Source organism: Pelecanus crispus, chromosome Z (assembly GCF_030463565.1).
Source record: "Pelecanus crispus isolate bPelCri1 chromosome Z, bPelCri1.pri, whole genome shotgun sequence".
NCBI lineage: Eukaryota > Metazoa > Chordata > Aves > Pelecaniformes > Pelecanidae > Pelecanus > Pelecanus crispus.
In genome coordinates, this window is record NC_134676.1 from 40,108,943 (window position 1) to 40,127,695 (window position 18,753).

Sequence of the window (18,753 nt, forward strand, 5' to 3'; positions counted from 1 at the left end):
TTTATGTATAGATTTATGTTAGAGAATAATCAGGAATCGACTCCCTCACCCAGTCCTCAACTTCTCTCAGGCAGAGAATGATTTCCAACCTATCTTCCAAAGTGTTAATTACAAAAGTAGAAAGTATTAGTGCCATCAATTGTGTATCAAATTGCAAGCACAGTTTACGCTGCAGCCTCGTAATTTTGATGAACTGCAGCCTGAGAAATGTTTCCTACCATAAATTAGAATGCCAGTTCTAAGGCACATAGCAAGATGCCAGTTGCAAAGCTAAGCTGCTTTTCTGAGGTGCAAGACACAGTATAGGTGCCTTACATGCCAGCAGCAGGGCTGGGTTCCCTTCAGCCACACTCTTATGGCATGCCATCACTACGAGGCCATAGGTGGTGCTGTGCTCATCCCCCACAATATACCCTCCTTCTGAGCAAACCCACGGTGCTGCTGTTGGGGCCCTCAGTGATCCCCCCAACAGTATTTGGTTGCAGGGGCTGCAAGATATTTGCAGCCTCTTTCTTTGCCATATTTATGTGGCATTTCTTTGACATCCACATAAGACACAACCTTTGGACATTACAGAAGTGAGGGCTTTCACCAAGCAAAAAGTCTTATCAGCAAAGTCATATTAAAGGTGAAAAATTAGGACTTAGCAAGAACTAACTTTGAGAAGTCAACAAGGCTTGAGGAGGACAGCTCCTGAGGAAGACTGAGTATCTTGCATGAGGACTCTACATGCTGGTATTCTTTGCCACTCAAGTAAAGTCCAAAAATGGGATGAAACATAGATTACTTCTGCTCTAGAGCTAAGGAGTAATATTGCAGCAGTAACATTTTATGCACATTGACATGCCTGCACAGATAACGGTACATACATTTGTTTTGAGGCCTTTTTTCACAGGACATGTGGGAAAAGAGTGGTATGGTATTTTGAAAGGCTGGAATTCAAAGCAAAACAGTACAGGCCAGGTGCTTGCTCTAGCAAGCAGTCAGTCAACAAAAAGATAGCATTCATCCGTGCAGCTTTTTACTGTTTGGTCTTACCAGCTCATTGCAAAATCCTGATGTATCTGGTCCCATAATCTTAGCCCAGAACTAGTTTGAAGTGGCCCCACTGATTGCAGCATACCAGGGTTTGATATATATTGCTTTACACTTCCATCAAAATAAAGGAATGGGGCAGGATCAGCATTTCAGAAGAATCTTTCACAGATACAGCTAAATCCTGCAGTCCTGCAGATGCAAGACGCTTTGCCACACCTACCAGATCATGCCTTGGTTAAAGATCAGTCCCAGCACATTTCCACTTATATCGAACTCAGAATACGATGGCTGAAAGAAATAATACAGATGCTTTCATTAGGCTTGCACAAAGGGTTTTAAGATGACTTACAGTAGATTAAAATTGACACTTCCAATAGCAGCAGCATGCTGGCATTGTGTTGTAAGGCCACTTGTTGCATCTTATCAGTGAATTATGAAACAAATTCGTATAACTCAAGGCCAACAGGCAAACTTTAACACACTTCACGGTATTTTACTGAAAATCTTTTTGAGATTAGTTCAGCAGAAGGTGCTAATGGAGAATTAAAAATAGTTGTGCATACTGGGTAAATTTAAAAGAGTTCACAAATTTTCCATTGGAGTGGCTAGTGGTGGTCATCTAATGTGTCCTCCAATACAGTACCAGACATGAGACTGCTGTAATTTAATTCCTGTTTGAACTATAACACTATCTTTCATATTTTAAGTTTAACAGTTACACTGCTGAAGAATTCTTTTGAAGCATTGATAGATGTTGCTAATCATGGTCTTTCCTGCTTAATATGATTATCTTCTTTCTGAATTGAGTGTGTTTGATTCTAATTTTTACTTCAAGATCGATCCATGGGGTCTCATTATTGCTTTGTCTGCTGGAGAAAGCACTGGGTCATAAATTTTTGTTTCCAATATAGACACGTAAATACCTTAAACAAATACTTCTTTAGTCTTATATTTCTGCCCTATTCATCTGACCCTTTCATTCTGTTTTTCCAAATCTTAATCATTTCCACGTCTCTTCTTTTACCCTATTTATTAATCTCTAATTCATTAACACTTCCATCTGCAAACATTGAATACACTGCATTTGAGCAATGATTGAAATACATACATACATATTAGTTTGTGTGTATACACACCAGAACAAAATGTTCTGGTAAGAAATTGTGGCTATGCACTTTTGGTTTACACCTAAAAGTCTGATTCAAGTGTACTATTCATATGGTTTTGCATTGTCACAAGATTTTGTTTAATCATCTTTCTCATGAAAGAGAGTTTTTCTACACCATAGCTGGAGACTTACGTGATTCACCATAGTGGGTGGATGAAAAGATCATGAATAATGTATATCTTCCAGGCATTAATTACATGAATGACTGATAGAAGGAGGAAGGGGCATGAGATACAAAAGTAACTATTCCCTTATGGTTGAACCAAGATGAAGTTATTCTATTAAAATCAGCATTTAAAGTCACAATTTTGAATTGTACTATGTCATACTGTTGGAATATTTGGAGCCCCTACAGTCTTTCTGTGTAGTTTTTTGTATATGTACAGATATATATGTATATGTTTACAGCAAACTGCTATATTCATGCTGCATGTATTTATGGATCTGCTTCCATATGAGGAAAGACTAAATAGATTAGTAGTATTCAACTTGGAAAGCAGTTGCCTAAGGAGAGCTGTATAGAGGGATAGAGGGATAGAGGGATAGAATGTCATAAGTGACATGGAGAGATGAATAAGATCATACAGAATCAAATAATGTATGACTGTTTGTGGTGGTTTAACCCTGGCTGGATGCCAAGTGCCCACCAAAGCTGCTCTATCACACCCTTTCTCAACTGGACAGGCAGAGAAAATATAACAAAAAAGCTCTTGGGTTGAGATAAGGACAGGGAGTGGTGACTCAGCAATTACCATCATGTGCAAAACAGACTCGACTTAAGGAAAATCAGTTCAATTTATTACGAGTCAAATCAGAGTAGGATAATGAGAAATAAAAATTAAATCTTAAAACACCTTTCCCTCACCCCTCCCTTCTTCCCAGGCTCAACTTCACTCTCAATTTTCTCTACTTCCTTCTGCCAAGCAGTGCAGGGAGACAGGGAATGGGGGTTGTGGTCAGTTCATCACACATCATCTGTGCTGTTCCTCCCTCCTCAGGGGGAGGAATCCTCACACTCTTCCCCTGCTCCAGAGTGGGGTCCACCCCCAGGAGACAGTCCTCCACGAACTTCTCCAATGTGGGTCCTTCCCACAGGCTGCAGTTCTTCACGAACTGCTCCAGCGTGGGTCCCTTCCATGGGGTGCAGTCCTTCAGGAGCAGACTGTTCCAGTGTGGGTCCCCCACAGGGTCACGAGTCCTGCCAGCAAACCTGCTCCAGTGTGGGCTCCTGTTTCTCCACGGGTCCACAGGTCCTGCCAGGAGCCTGCTCCAGTGTAAGCTTCCCACAGGGTCACAGCCTCCTTTGGGCACATCCACCTGCTCCGGCGTGGGGTCCTCCATGGGCTGCAGGTGGATATCTGCTCCACCATGGACCTCCACTGGCTGCAGGGGCACAGCCTGCCCTCACCATGGTCTTCACCACAGGCTGCAGGGGAATATCTGCTCCTGTGCCTGAAGCACCTCCTCCCCCTCCTTCTTCACTGACCTTGGTGTCTGCAGAGTTGTTCCTCTCACATATTCTCACTCCTCACTCCAGCTGCAGTTTGTGTCCCATTGCATTTCCCCCCCCCCCCCCCCCCCCTTTCTTAAATATGTTATCCCAGAAGCGCTACTACCATCACTGATGGGCTCAGCCTTGGCCAGCAGCAGGTCTTGGAGCCAGCTGGCATTGGCTCTATCAGACATAGGGGAAGCTTCTAGCAGCTTCTCACAGAAGCCAGCCCTGTAGCCCCCCATTACCGAAACCTTGCCATGCAAAACCGACACTGTTCTTCATAACATATAAAATAATGCAAAATTCAATTTTTAACAAACAAAAGGAAGTGTTTTTCCACACAACATGCAAGTAATTTCTGGAATTCTTTGCCAAAGGATATTTTGATTGTCAAAAATATTTAGGGCATAAAAAAAGTCTAAAAATTAATGGATGATAGGTACACCATGGCCACTAAACACAGAGACACAGGTATAGCTATTTCCTGGGAAGATTTTGAGCTCAGATATTTCAAGAAGTGCAATGATTTCCAGTTTGCATTTCCACTTCTGGCTGTTGTTTCAGGCAGCTTACTGGACCTGAGGACCATAATGGACCAGACCATTATAGTCATTCTTACATACTGCCAAATAAAAATATAAATAATAAATTGGTTTCAGCATCCCCTACCAGCAGATATGTTGTTGATACTTTGAGCACAATAATATGTTATGGAAAAAGTGTCCCCTCATTGCTGGATAAACATGCCACAACCTGCATTAACAGTGTTGAAGACCTTGTGTGTGGGCTGTGAGGTTCACTCTCACTGCTTATCACCTCTCTCTATGTTCTTTACTTTGTATATGGATGAATGGCTAGCAAGAAGGATGGTATCTGTGCGGCTCTTTAGTCCAGACCCTTAATTAAAGCTCTTTCCTTTATAGGCTCTGGTTTTTTGATTGAATTACTGTATTATATTCTATTAACACCCCTAATGGTAACAAAAAACAAAAAGCAAAAATTAAGTCTGAAGTGTTAATGGATGAATGTATGCATCTTCATTTGCTAACCGGCATTCCCAGTTCAAGCTAAGCTGTCCTACAGTTCACTGTGTGGCTCCCAACACCAAAAGACTGCAGGCACCTCCCAAAAAATACATCTAGTAGCTCCGTCCAGCTGTTCTGCATACCCAGGGTCATCTCAAATAGCACTAGGCACCTGTGGTTGGGCAGGTCATGCAATAAAAAGTCCCTGCATAAAAGGCAGCTGATTCAGAGTAAACAGCAAGACAGAAGAGGCTTCAGGAAGTCCAAATGGAAGCCAAATCATCCTAGGTAAAGAGTCTGTCCTATAGTCTTCAGAATGGCTTTCAGGCTTGCATTTATTCAGGCTCCTTCATTGATCACGGGTATCCTGAGAGGGAAAAGATCCAGGATATCACTTCAACATCTTTGGAAAATATGACGTCTGAGCTATTTCCTGTCAGATGTAGCACTGGATAGAATAATTCATGTGTTCCCCACATCCAGCCTTAGCTATTGTGGTGGCTGTGGAACATCTGAATATGTGAGGAAGCTCCAGATGCAATTTAAGTATATGAAAATACATGGTTCCACAAGCTGTGCTGGCTCTCTGCCCATGCTGTATTCAAATTCCTGCATTGGATTTTGATATTGCAAGGGTTATAACTTGTTTGACCACAGCCTAGCTGGCTGGTAGTCTTTGCCTCCAGCCCTACACCAGTTCTGTTTGAGACATGCCATAGAATTAACAGGCAGAAACCTGAACCTTGCTATAAAGGCTGAAATTTCATTGGAGCCAGCCAATAGCAATGAGATTGCTATACTGGAAAACTGTTTTTTCTATAGAAAACACCAAAACTTTCTCTTCCTCTTTAAAATTATAATTTCCTGGGAGGCTGCTTTTAGTAAAACAAGAAATTTGTACACGTGTGAAGACAAAATTTTGAGGAAAGGAGGACAAAAAGATGGCAGAACAGCTACAATGGCTACTTATGCAGATGTATCCAAAATAGCTTTAAATGGCCTAGCTCTTTTCCATACCTCTCAGTAAGTACAAAAGAGGCTTCAGGAGCTTCACAAGCTTTGCCAGTACCCTGACTACTATTTAACAGGTGAAAAAGCAGGATCAGACCTTACAGTGTAGGTATTTTAGCTGGCTAAGTTAACCTAGCTCAGATCTGTGTAAAAGAGAGAAAGTCTCAACTTTCAAGTGAGGTTGAACACACGAGTGAAGAGCTTTACACCTGCTTATGTCATGGGACTTACTAACTTTATTTCAGCTAAACTAATTCAAGCAAAAAATATATATAATATGATTTCTAGAACAAGTTCTTTCATATTTTTTTCCATAAACACTGTGTGCTAGAAGACCCTATCCGAAGTCCTATAGACATCAATGAGTTTTTATTCTGTGGAAGAGAGAATGAGTCTTCAGATTGGAAATGTGTGAAGACTGTGTACCCAGTTTTCTTACACAATCAAATGAAAAAAAAACCCACCACATTTCCTAAAGTTACCAAGTCTAAAGAATAAGACAATATTAAGGCATAAGCAAATTCTGAGGAAAACTAACACAATGTTGTTCAGGGATTTTGAAGGTGATGTGTCTAGCCAACAGCTAACTCTGTAGGATTGAAAAGAAAATGTAATTTACTAGAAAAATGTGAAGTGATAATCTGACAAAGACATTTAAAATAACAAATCAGATACTTACAAATCCATACTCCAAGTCCCAGCACCAGCAGTAATTGAAAAACCTAACGAAGACGGCTCTCAAGAAATCGCCAATTAGAATTGTGATGTATGTTGTCATCGTGTCAGAGACTGTCAGCCGCACAAATTCCTGTTAGAGCAATATTTTATTTTAAGAATATATTTAAGCAATTAATAATTACAATAATAATTAAATACTGGACTAGATCCCTAATTGTACTTACCCTGCTTCAACCTGGAAGACTCCGCTCTACCTTTACATTCACTGATTCTGAAAAATGCCAGGAGAAAAACTGCCCCTCGTTTACTACAGGTATCCTTTGTTCTAATTCATGCTTATATTACCAGATGTGTCTTCCAGGGTATGATTAGATTAGGAAAGGCTTCCAGCCAAGATTGCTGCTGTGACAGAAATCTGAGCTGGTATCTTAAATTGCTTTTGATCCCTTTGACTTCGGGAAGATTAAAAAAAAAAAAAAAAGTGAATGGCTTGCTTTCTCAAGGAGCACTACCTCTTAGTGAATAAGGAGAAGAAAGAAGAAAATCCTAATGGAAATCCTCACTCCTCTACTTTTATTTTAGTAAGTCCCACTAAACCCTACTGTAACAGGCCTTACCGCAATAGCCCAAAAGGATATTATTCTCCATGATCTGAAATTAAGGAGAAAAAGTGCAGGGATGAGCTCTTGGTGTTCTTAGCTTATTACTCAGCATCAGTGAAAAGAATAGAGGGGCTGGTTTTCCTGCCTGTCTGCTCCCTGCTAGTGATTTATTCAGTCAGGAGGTGAGATTGTCAGAGTGATAGATCAACAACAAAAGTTGTGATTAAGTGGTGAGTTCATTCTCACACACAAAACAACAACAATGGGGTATGATCAAATAGACAAAAGGGGGATGCTAGAAAATTCTTTGAAAATTATATTTTAAATTAATAATTAAATAAGAATAAAAGTTCAACTGAATAAAATAAAATGACAGAGCAGCTTTACCATTAAATCACTATTGTTCTTTTGCATTACATTATTTGGCTAAAGATAGAGATGCCTTCTCAAAAGCACGCTGCTGTAAATGTTACCTTACATGTATTTCATTGTTGAGCTACCTTTTTTTATCTTTTCTATAGGTCTGTTGTAGTCAGAAACTGATATTGCCTGATCAAAATTCTAATTGGAATTACCACTTTTATTAGGGATTGTGACAAATCCAACTTTTCAAAATTGCTAAACAGGTTTTGCAAGACAAAGATGGGATGAGGAAGAGGAAGGTAAATGAAGAGAATAGTGAAAAGGAGGGGGAAAAAGAGAAATGCTTTCAATGCTGTCAGCTACCAGGAGAAAGAATTCCCTACTAGACAGCGTCCAAAGAAACTCAAATAATTTTTTCTCAGGAAAAAGTCCCACATCTGCTTTTCCTCACATTTTGCCACCTTAATGCCACTTATTAGCAGAAATAAAGAGGGTTTAGATATCATATCTTGTAACAGAGTATGAACTATTTTCAAATATGAGCTCAAAGCAGTTACATTACCTGTCCTACCATGGTTTCCCAGCACGGCCCTCTGGGGACTTCTGCAGGGTCCACCTGTATTGGAGGAGCAGTCGAATTTTCTGGAATAGTACCATTGTACAGACTGGCTTCCCATATTGACATGTTATACTTGACTATCTTTTCTTCTTCCAACTAAATAAGGAAATAAATTGGGAAAAAAACCCAGCATGAGCTTGTTACAATCTCTCAGCCTTCTGTAGTCCAAGAATCCCATTACCAGCTCAAGCATGGACGTGAATTACAGTACGGAAAGAAAAAAACATCTTTCGCTGACATATCTGTGACTGGCTGGAAATCCTCATCCTTGCCCAGCTACATGTTAAAAATAGTGAAGGGAATTAAATAGCTTGCCTTGAGATTGATTTCATCCATTAAGGCGATAATGAAAGTGTAGAGATTGCCAAGAAAAAGAGCAAAGATTCGTCCCAGCTGCCATCTTAGAGCTATTCGAGGATGGTAGTTTTCCAGAGAACTGATTACATCAAATAAAGTTGGGCAGAACATTCCTAAAAGTGACATAACCATGTTCACCTGAGAGGGGGAAAAGAAAAAAAAAAGTTTACAGTGAAACATTAGAAGCAAGTTCTTTTATTATTTGTTATTTGGGTGGAGACTGTATTTTCATTACTACTTTCTATTTGGATTTTGGGTTTTTTTTTTTTATGAAAACCAAAATCCAAATCTGGGAGTCACACGTTGTTTTCACAAAGGAAGGAAGGGATGGAAAGTAAGTGGTAGTCTACTGCAGATGGATATGAGAGATCTTTTTTTCATTTCACTTAAACCTCTGAAATAATCAAATGTTAGTTATTCTGACTAGAACCTACATTTTAACCAAATGCTATTACCAGAGAGTACCAGAGAACTTAGCAAACCCTATTTCCAGTACTGTTTTATATTATGTCTCTACCACATCTTCCCAACAGACACACAGATGTTCTATAAAAAGCATTCCTACAAAAATACTGCACTAAATTAAATTTATCTGCAATTTTACCTGAAATTAATTCTAGATGTCACAAAATCATAGAATCACAGAATACCTCAAGTTGGAAAGAACCCATAAGGATCATCGAGTCCAACTCCTTGCTCCTTGCAGGACTACCTAAAACTAAACCATATGACTAAGAACATCATCCAGACACTTCTTGAAATCTGACAGGCTTGGTGCTGTGACCACTTCCCTGGGGAGCTTGTTCCAGTGACCAACCACCCTCTCAGTGAAGAACCTTTTCCCAATGTCCAGTCTGAACTTCCCCTAATGCGGCTTCATTCCACTTCCTCGTGTCCTATTGCTGGTCACCAAAGAGAGGAGATCAGCACCTTCCCCTCTGCTGCCCGCCTTGAGGGGCAAATGTGTGCATAAGAGGAGATGTCCTGGGTGACACCAAAGGTTGGCCTAGCCCAACAGATGCCCAGGGATGAGTAACAACATGGCAAACATATATGAATAATAAGTCCTAGACTCCAACTATATTCAGTTTGGGTACTTGTTCAGTCAGGTGTGGTTTTTATGTATTTACTAACCCCCAGAGAATTTCTCTTTCATTCGTTAGATCGGTCTTCCTTCAGACGGATGTAAATTTTGGCATTCGTAGCATTGGCACCCACCATCTACCATCCTTACCTTTTGCTTTTTCTGAACCTGGCTTCTGCTCAATTTATTTGATGTCCCTTAGTTCTCATACTGGAAGACATAGTGAATATGTATTTTGGAAGAAAATGTTTGTCCTTTGGGCAGTTTTAAATATAGTACCTGCTAACTTCATTTGAAAGTTTCCTTATTGCTGCGTGGGAGAGGCAGGACAGGAGTCACTGCTTTTCTTTCTCTTGAACTTTCAATATTTTCCATATTTTTATTATGTTCTGCCCTTTTTACCACTTATCTGAAGCCAGCATATTCTTTTGTATTTGCTTTCTATCTGCATTTTTCCATGCCTTCACTATTCATGCTCCCCATCTCAAGAGCATTTCTAATTCTAGAGAAAAGATGTTATTAAGATAAGAGGTGAAATAAGGCACAGAAACTTGCAAAGCTGAAAAGTGAGAAATTATTACAACTAAAAATGCAATGTTTTACTGAGACAAAATATAGCACATTTAGCTTTCAAAATCCAAAAATTATGATGGGTTCTATATTTCAAAAGCATAAACATTTCTCATATAGTTTCATAGCTATATTATCATTAGACTTTCAGTTTCTTGTGAAGGATTTCGCTGAACAAAGAAATCTTCCGTTGAATTGTCCATTGGATTTTAGCCACTTTAATCTAGTTTGATTTCAGAAAGAAGCTGATTTATATTCTGGATTTCTTGACAACTTGAAGCTCAGGTGCTGGAGCAGATTTTCTTCCCCTGTTTTTATGATTGATGGTGCACTGCTCTTTATGACTTAAAAATTGTGGAATGATATGCCAGAAGAGGGGCAGCATGCCAGCATGCATACATGGTACAGTTATAGTTGATAGCCAATGTGGTCTTATATTCACTATCTATTGAATGAATCTCTAAAGCCCTCTCTGCCCTACTGAGAGAGAATTTTCCCTAAGAAAGGAACAGCCAAGCAGCACCCACTAAATATCAAAACTCTGGTTCAAAATAAAGTTTTTTGTCTCTCTGTGACATTAACTACTCCAGATACCAAGTCCCTGCATTACACTCCGAAAGCTAGACAATCACTGCCTACAATAGCTTTTCCAGCTGTTCTGAATCTGGTAAGAAATCCTGTGACTGCAATCACATCTAAACACCAGCCCCCCGGCATATTAAACTGTGCCAACACAACATTAAATATTGAACACTGACTGTTTGTTGGTTAAATGATAAGTTCATTAAGAGTAAGTAGTCTAGCTAAAATAAATCATATCTTCCACTAACAATGATTGCAGTAGTCATAGATTTGTCTACCATCTGCTGCAGAAAGCACTAATAAGGACCTATTTTTCTAGTAAATACAGTTTCATTTTTTAAAAAAATTAGAATTAGAAATTATATTTCATACTAATAAAAGCTGCCTGATGATTTCTAGAATTAAACAGAGCCTCACAACATGGTCTAATAACTTCAATATAAATGTACTCCATACCCACTATTAGGAACATTAAAGTAAACAGCAGGATATTTTTGGCAAAAGATCATGGGGTTGTTTCAACTTGCAAGATCTGAAATGTTAAAGCTATACTTTTTGTTGCTGGAAAAAAAAAATTATGTGTCAAACTTATTTCCTCTTTGCCAAAATGTTGTTATTGATTCTGATTCAGAAAAATCAGTCTGTCTCCTCGTAAGTTTTCTCTGCTTTTAAGTAGCTTTATTTTTAAACAGTACAGGAATATATTTGAGAAAACAGAGTACCTCAGTACCAGACAGATGCTCATACTACCTTCTAGCTCTGCAAACTATCTTCTATCAAATGAGAAAAGTCAATTTTATTCATCAATTTTCACCCAATTTCAGAACACTTTACTAAGGGAATCAGTGGCATTATTCTTCATTTTCCCAAAATTTCCACAGTCATGGGGAAATTGTCACATGGTGCAGAATCATCATTCATCCATGACCAACCACCAGGCCACAGCCATGTATGAGGAGTGATGCAAAGGCTGATTAAATCCCTTAACAGTCCCAGTCTGCCTGTTTCCACCGATTTCCTGCTCTCCAGGACACAGTAGGCAATTTTATCTGAACTGTGATCTGACAGGACTAGGTACTGCTGGTATGGAGAGGGAGTTTAAAAATCTACAACATTATGACAGAGGAGGATAGTCAGAAAGAAAAGGTCTTGTCCACAAAATCACCAGTGGCGCTTTATTAGGCTGTGAGCTTTAGGAACAGATGATATAAAATTTATTTACCCTGGATTGCTCCAAGGACACCATAATTAAGTGTAAACATTTTTTAATACCTTAATACATCCAGTGTGATGAAAAGAAATTTTTTACAAAAGTAGCTTAATATTTTTATGAAGAATGCCAATTTTTACATACTGTTGCTTGAACTGTATGTAAGAGCTGCACTTTCATTTGCTCTAAGTAGGACATTAAGTGTTTATGGGTTTTTTTTCTGATCAAAATCTCAATTAATTTATTTATGATATGAACATAAAAGAGCTTGATCTAGAAGATAAGAAAAAAGTTTCAATGGCTTTTACATAGAAGCCAAATATATTTATGTAAATAAATATTAATATCCATCAAGTGCAATATTTTGTAACTCACAAATATGTTCATTACCTGTCAATGGGAAAAATTTTTCAGCCAAATGGTAATGCTGCCCTATCCACTCTCCTTTAGAGACTCACCTGTTCCAGATCTTATTTCTGTGATACAGAGTCTCCTTAGCAGTATTTTTTTGTAAAGCAAACAAAAGTAAAACAATGAGTGTAAATATGCATATGTTTAGCTGCTTTCCAGATTGCAGCATAAGCTAATATAACAGTTTTCGGTAGCACAGTTCTCGTTAGTACAAATCTATTACCGCACCTTTCAACTGAGAGAAAGGTGAATTCCTCCTGAACTGTCTTCATCTGCTAGTCTGTTGTCACACTTAGAGCTCGTGTTGCCTTAAGCCAAGCAGTTTTGTACACGACTTTTCTTTCCCATCAGATCAAAATGTAATAGTTTTATCAAGTAACTTAACCCAATCTCAACAGCACCATTTCTCTGGAATCCAGAGGTGGATTGTTGGAGCTTTTTACATTACTTTCTCAGTCAGATTTTGGTGTTGGAAATTAAGGATTGACTTTCCTCATTCCATTGTCACCCATCCCAGTAGCTTTCTGAGGCTAGCATCTTTTTTGCCTTACTTCACACTCCAGCTCAGAAGATGAGCTTTAAGTAACAAACAGCTAGTTTTACAACATACACGGCAGCATCTTTGCTAAGAAAGTAAAACCTGCCCAGGTTTTCATATAGCAGCACTGACTTCAGGTGCTTGCTGCACACTGTTAGAGCAACACAGTCACTATCACCATACATCTCTATCAGGCAGGGCTGCATCTGCTCTAGAAGAAAGCAGAATAAACACAAAAAAATGGTATTGGACTGGGCAGCTGGAACTGGAAGGCATGAGTTTTATCCTGTTGCTACACTGCAGAGTGGTATACATGAGGCGTCAAATAACTTTGGATATGGCCAAACACCAGTCACTTTGCTTGGGCCAGTCTCAGGAGCAAAGCAACAGGAGAGTGGCCTCCTTGAAGATATCTTGTGAATCCATAGAGTAGCTGGAAAAAAATCTTAAGAGCACAAAGGAAGAAAGGTAAAAGCCTCAGATGAAAACTAAATACAAAGGGAGATTTGAAAGAACCAACTGAGAAATAATTATTTTAATAAAGCAGGAAGCAGAGAGACAACAATTCTTTTGTTAGACATTTACCACCCACACTCAGAGTATTTAAATTCTCAGGGAAAAAGGCAACATGCAGAGTAGAGGAACACAGTTTCAAACCACATCTATTTTAGAAATGTGCTAGCACGAACTTCATTTCTTTCCCACCACCCGTAGTTCTCCAGACCTTCCAGGGCAAATTTCTGGGATCTTCTGACAACAAAAAAGATGAGGTAGCCACTCCCAGCAAGCGTGCATAGGGCTAAGAAGTTAGCAAGAACCCTCAGGAATCTAGTCAAGTGAATATTTTCCTCTTTTCGGCTCTCCTGCTCCTCCACGATAGCTTCCTGCACTTGTTAGAAAGAAAAGAATATTATGAGTGCTTGAATGGTCAAACCCCACATTGCTTCCCCAGTTGTTAGAATTCAGTTAAATAAATTACAGACATGTGAATGCACACCTGGCCATCATGTTTTGAGATGAGCTTATATTGTCTCATAAAATCTATTTTGGACCCTGGCAGACCCTGGTATTTTGGATCCCCAGAGTTCACTTTGCATCTGTTGAGTGTGTCCCCACTGAGTCTCGTTACACTCACACTCATGTGCCAAAAAGAAACTAGCATGTTCTGTCTGCTTGCAAGGTGCTATGAGGCTGAGTGACCCAGCAGGATAAATGTGGTTTTAGCTGCCAGAAAAGGAACTGTCACACTTTAAAAATGTGCATTTTTGAGAAAAAAAGCAAAAATTTTTATTCTGAAAGTCAGCAATTCAGAAAGAACGAAAAGACAGTTTAGATGTAGAAATGCCAAAAAAGGCAAATAGTGCACAGCTTCAGACTGCAGAATAAAACATCTGTCCCACATTTACCCTTGGCCAGGACTGATAAATACTAAGACTCTGGTGTAACTATAATTTCCACTTCCTACTTTTACCAGCAGAAAGAGCTTTTGCTCTGAAGTGTCCTCATGAAAGGGAGTTTGGTTACGGCTTCTCACTGGCATAGAGAGCAGTTGCCCAGAGGGGAAGATGAACTCCTGCATTGTAATAATTACTCTGCATGGCTCTGCTTTTCTTATGACTTGTATTTGTTACATAAATGAAAGGAGATTGCAGAAGCTCTTGAGCAAAACTCCCATGACTTCACCCAAGCTAAGACTTCACCCTTTCTCTCTGAGGTTCCTTGCTCGTTTGCAAAGATCAGAGTAAAGCTTCATGAGTTTATTTCTCAAAAGTAAGTCTCTGTCTCAGCTGATTTGTATTCTTCTCCAAATATCTTTCAGCAACTTAGTAGGCAGTCAGGGAAAGCTCATACAGTTTCGGAGCTTTCAGTCAGTACTTCTTCAATATTTGTTTTCCTGGGAGCTTTTCTTTCTACTGAATTTGAATGCAGTTGTCCTTCATGCCTCCAGTTGGGAGTCTGGCCAGGCTGAGGTGGTATATTGGCTATACCACCACTGTAGAAAGGAAGGGTGTTGCGTGTGATTGGATACTGCAGTTAATGCTTGGTCCTCCAGCTCCCATGCTGTATGTTTTCAGTGTGACTGCAAGTCTACAATCTTGTTCATTACCTGGCAACACCTTGCCAATGCATTCCCTGTACTTTATTACATTGAAAATTAAGTTTTCCTTTACATGCTGTACTGGTGTGTCCCAGTGATCCCGGTGTAGAAAGACGTTCTTCAACATACCCTATAAACTGAAAAGAGGCCAAATAACACTTTGTATTGCCTTGAAATCTGGGTTATATTTCATAATTAATTTGAAAATAAAAACTTTATATTATGCAAGGAAAACAACCCTTTTTTTCTTACTGAAAAGCAAGTATACACTCAAAATTCTGAGGCCAATTCTTCTGACATGATGAATAGCCCTTTATAGATGATCCTATTGCTTTATCTTATGGTATCTTTTCAGTGTAGCAAGGGAAGATGATAATGTGAGGTTGGCAAAATGTCACCAACATTTAAAAAAAATTTTTCAGACAAGCATCATAGAAACTGGAATCCATCAGAGATGAGAAAAAGGAAAATATTATTTTTACAGTAGAATAATTTTTCTAAAACTAGTACTGCAGTCACAGAGGACACAAAAGATGCCATTAATGCTTTTTCTTCCACAATCAAAAGGAAAAAAATAAGATGCCAAAGCACAAAGACACAGACTTAGCAGGATATAGATCTGCCAATTCTAGTTTAAGTTTCTAGGCCCCAGGCACAGCTAATACTTGACCTTAGTTCCATCTGATTCACACCAGTGTGAAAGACAAATCAGGTTACCTCTCCTTAGTGAGTTCTGTTTTACCTTAAAGCTTGTTGTGATGGAGGCAAACTTATTATCGGCTGTCTCAGGATTGCCAATCAGGTAGTCCCAGCTTGTAAACATTTTCCAGCTGAAATTAAAACTAGTATCATCCCCACCACCTTCTTCATTTGCATTCTTTGCCATTCTACAAAAGCCAGAAAGACACAGGAAGACCTTGTTAGAACTAGTTCTGCTATGTGAGCATGATTTTTAAATTGTTCCTAAATTCTAACATTGTTCAGAAAAAATGTATATTATTATTGCAGTCAGACATGTTATACTAAATCTGGAAAGTTCAGTCTGAAACAAGAGAGAAGGACGGAGATTTTCATATTTAGACAATTTATAAGCTCACAACACACATTTTGATGAGAACGAATGAATTTGTTTCATTAACACCTCAGAGAAACTCTGCTGGATAAGAAACTCAATAGGAAAAAAATATCAAGATCTCTCAAATAGAAAGCTGCAGAGAATCCTGAACTGCAATAGATTTTATTAGAGACTTCACAAATAGAAGAAAAGAATTCTAAAATAACAAGCCAGAACAAAACCTGGTTATACCATATGAAAGTATCATTAGTATAGCTTTCTATCTTCCCTTTCATCTCCTATGCACTTATAAACAAGATTTATAACAGTATCCAGAAACATCAAATTATTTCTTCAGTGATTTGACTTAATCTTGACTACTAACTTCTCTATTTCCAAGTGTTGTCATTCATGCAATAATAGTGGTCTTGCTTCTGCATACTTTATCACTTAATTCAAATCATTAAGCACAAGGATGGAGTATATCAGTAGGGTACAAATCATTTAGCCTTCCGTATTGTATCGATTTCTTGGTCAGGAAAAAGCAATGTCTATTTTAAAGCTCACTAATGCAGCAGAGTTATGTTATTAATATCAATACATTCTACAGATCACATTTTTAGTAGTCCAGTAAAATACGTACTCTCAAATCTCAGAAGAGAATAGTAAGTAAATAATACAGAAAATCCTTCTGAGCTGTCATAAACCAATACCAGTGTTGTTTTTTTTTTGTTTTGCTCCTCATATACAGAAGGGACAGAGATCATGAAAGGTTCTTGGTGGGATCTGCCCTGCTGCTGGTTTCTAGACTAAGATAATTCCTTCTCAAGAGTTCCCAACGAAATAGTGAACAGTCTTGTGGTTGGGATATCATTTCTTTGAGACCAGTAATGTTTCCATTTTATGTTATGGACTGGAAGAGCTGAGGAGAGAAGCCTAAATCTAAATATTTCCCCTAAATAGAATAATAGTGCTTATAATCCTCGCTGCCTCTTTCACATAAACATTCCCTTTCCCAGATCTCAGTCAACAACAGAAAAATGGTAACAGCTCCTGTTACACTGCTTTTAGTTTCCGTGTTGCTTTCTGGAGAAACAGCAAAGGGCAGAAGACTGCAAGATCTGCTTATAAGATTACCTGAATATTAATCAACATTAGTGTCATGCGGCCAAATGGGAAGTTAGCACGTACAGTGTATTTTTTCCTCAAAGATATTCCTTTGTTTGGGCCACAGGGATTTTCTGCTAGAAGGAATTTTTTTTTTCTTTTTTTCAGGGTGACAGTCATTGAAATACAGTTGTCTAAGATTAAGACTTTCCTAATCTTCACACCTACATTATCAAAAATATTTAAAAATATATTTTCAAGCTAAACCAATTACTTTTTTATCATAGTAGTTTGTTCCTCCTCCAAAAATACATATATGTAACTGAAGACTTTTTTTGTTCCTTCCAAAATGCTTCTTGTCCTATGCAGGAAACCATGTAATATTTGAAAAATAGTGCTCATGCAAGTGAAAAATACTGACTTCAGCACAAAACAGTGGAAATAGATTAACTGCAGTTCTCTCTATGTTCATGAGTGCCCTTGAATCTTGATCTGCAATGCTCTGATTTTTTTCACCATAGGCATCTTTTAAAGCCACCACTATAGCTAACTGTATTATTGTGGTAGGTGGTCACCTTGCTTGAATCAAGAGTATTAAAGATTATATTCATTAGCAGCCTATCTCCTTAGAAACTACCAGAATTATCACAGTTTATTCCAATAGTCAATCTGACTATAAAATAATAATTTCATTTCATTTAAATTCTGATCCTAAGACAAAATTCAAGTCCGGAATTTGAGATCCAAAAGGCTAATGTTATCACCAGCTGTACCACCTAGGACCTGTTTCACTTACCCTTATGCTTCCTACTGTTTCAACATTATGTTCTTAACATTATATTAAGCATAGTTTTCACACTGCTGGAGAATATTTTGCATTCCACAGAACATTAAACTCTTACTGTGGCCAGTAGCATTAATTCTACACCACTGTGCACTATAGTCTTTTACTGCTGACTGTGAGTTACACACAGAATTATTTGCCATATGTTTCTTTCTTTCTTGTCTCCTTCCTTCATAAAAGGATAAATCCCATAAGGTATCATTAAAGGTAGAACAACTGATTTCCTAGATGTTAGCTGACATTCTGCTAGATGCAGAGTATTATGAAAAGATGGGCTGACAGCTCTGTTTCTTACTTTATGCATTCATTTTTTCATTTTGAAGTTGCAGGTAGGAAGTGTTATGTTATTTCAGTAAAGATTTTTTCCCATTTCCACAACACTACAACACAGCTGCTGGTGCAGGAAAATAGATACAGGCTGAAGAAATCTTACATGGCTTTGACCTTGCATTCAATTTTGCATTGTCCTGCCTTTACAATTATCATATTTTTAAAAAGATAGTCTCAGTGGTCAACAGTGGAATTATCTGCCTTTTTCAATGTACTTTATTCCAGAGTCAAGGAGAACTTACGTTCGAATGACAATCATGAAGCTGTAGCCAATAGTCCCAACTCCAACAAGGAAATACGAAAGAGGCATCCTGAACTTGAGCCATCCAATTGTCCTCTGGTTATTGTAATAACCATAAAAGAGTACAGAATACTGTGCAAAGCCCTGAAAAGCCAGCAAAAATTATAATGTTACATCTGTTAAATATGCTTGTATTCAGAAATTGTACCAATAGCAATGTACTGAAACATTCATTTAAATGCATTCAAAATAGTTATAAGCATCACTGTATTAAATCTCACAGGATGTAAAATCTCTCATTTCATTTAAAAAGATTTAGAATATTTCA

At 38.3% G+C, this 18,753-nt stretch overlaps 1 protein-coding gene across 1 annotated transcript in view; it reads right to left on the reverse strand.

Moving 5' to 3' along the window:
• TMC1 (transmembrane channel like 1) overlaps nt 1-18,753 on the reverse strand; it is a 72,370-nt gene that overhangs the window by 13,059 nt on the left and 40,558 nt on the right. The window contains exons 9-15 of the mRNA XM_075726846.1: nt 18,427-18,569; nt 15,592-15,736; nt 13,441-13,635; nt 8,315-8,494; nt 7,943-8,095; nt 6,417-6,545; nt 1,259-1,326 (exon numbers count right to left, since the gene is read on the reverse strand). Coding sequence (XP_075582961.1) covers nt 1,259-1,326; nt 6,417-6,545; nt 7,943-8,095; nt 8,315-8,494; nt 13,441-13,635; nt 15,592-15,736; nt 18,427-18,569 — 1,013 coding nt within the window. The remainder of the gene's footprint in view (nt 1-1,258; nt 1,327-6,416; nt 6,546-7,942; nt 8,096-8,314; nt 8,495-13,440; nt 13,636-15,591; nt 15,737-18,426; nt 18,570-18,753) is intronic.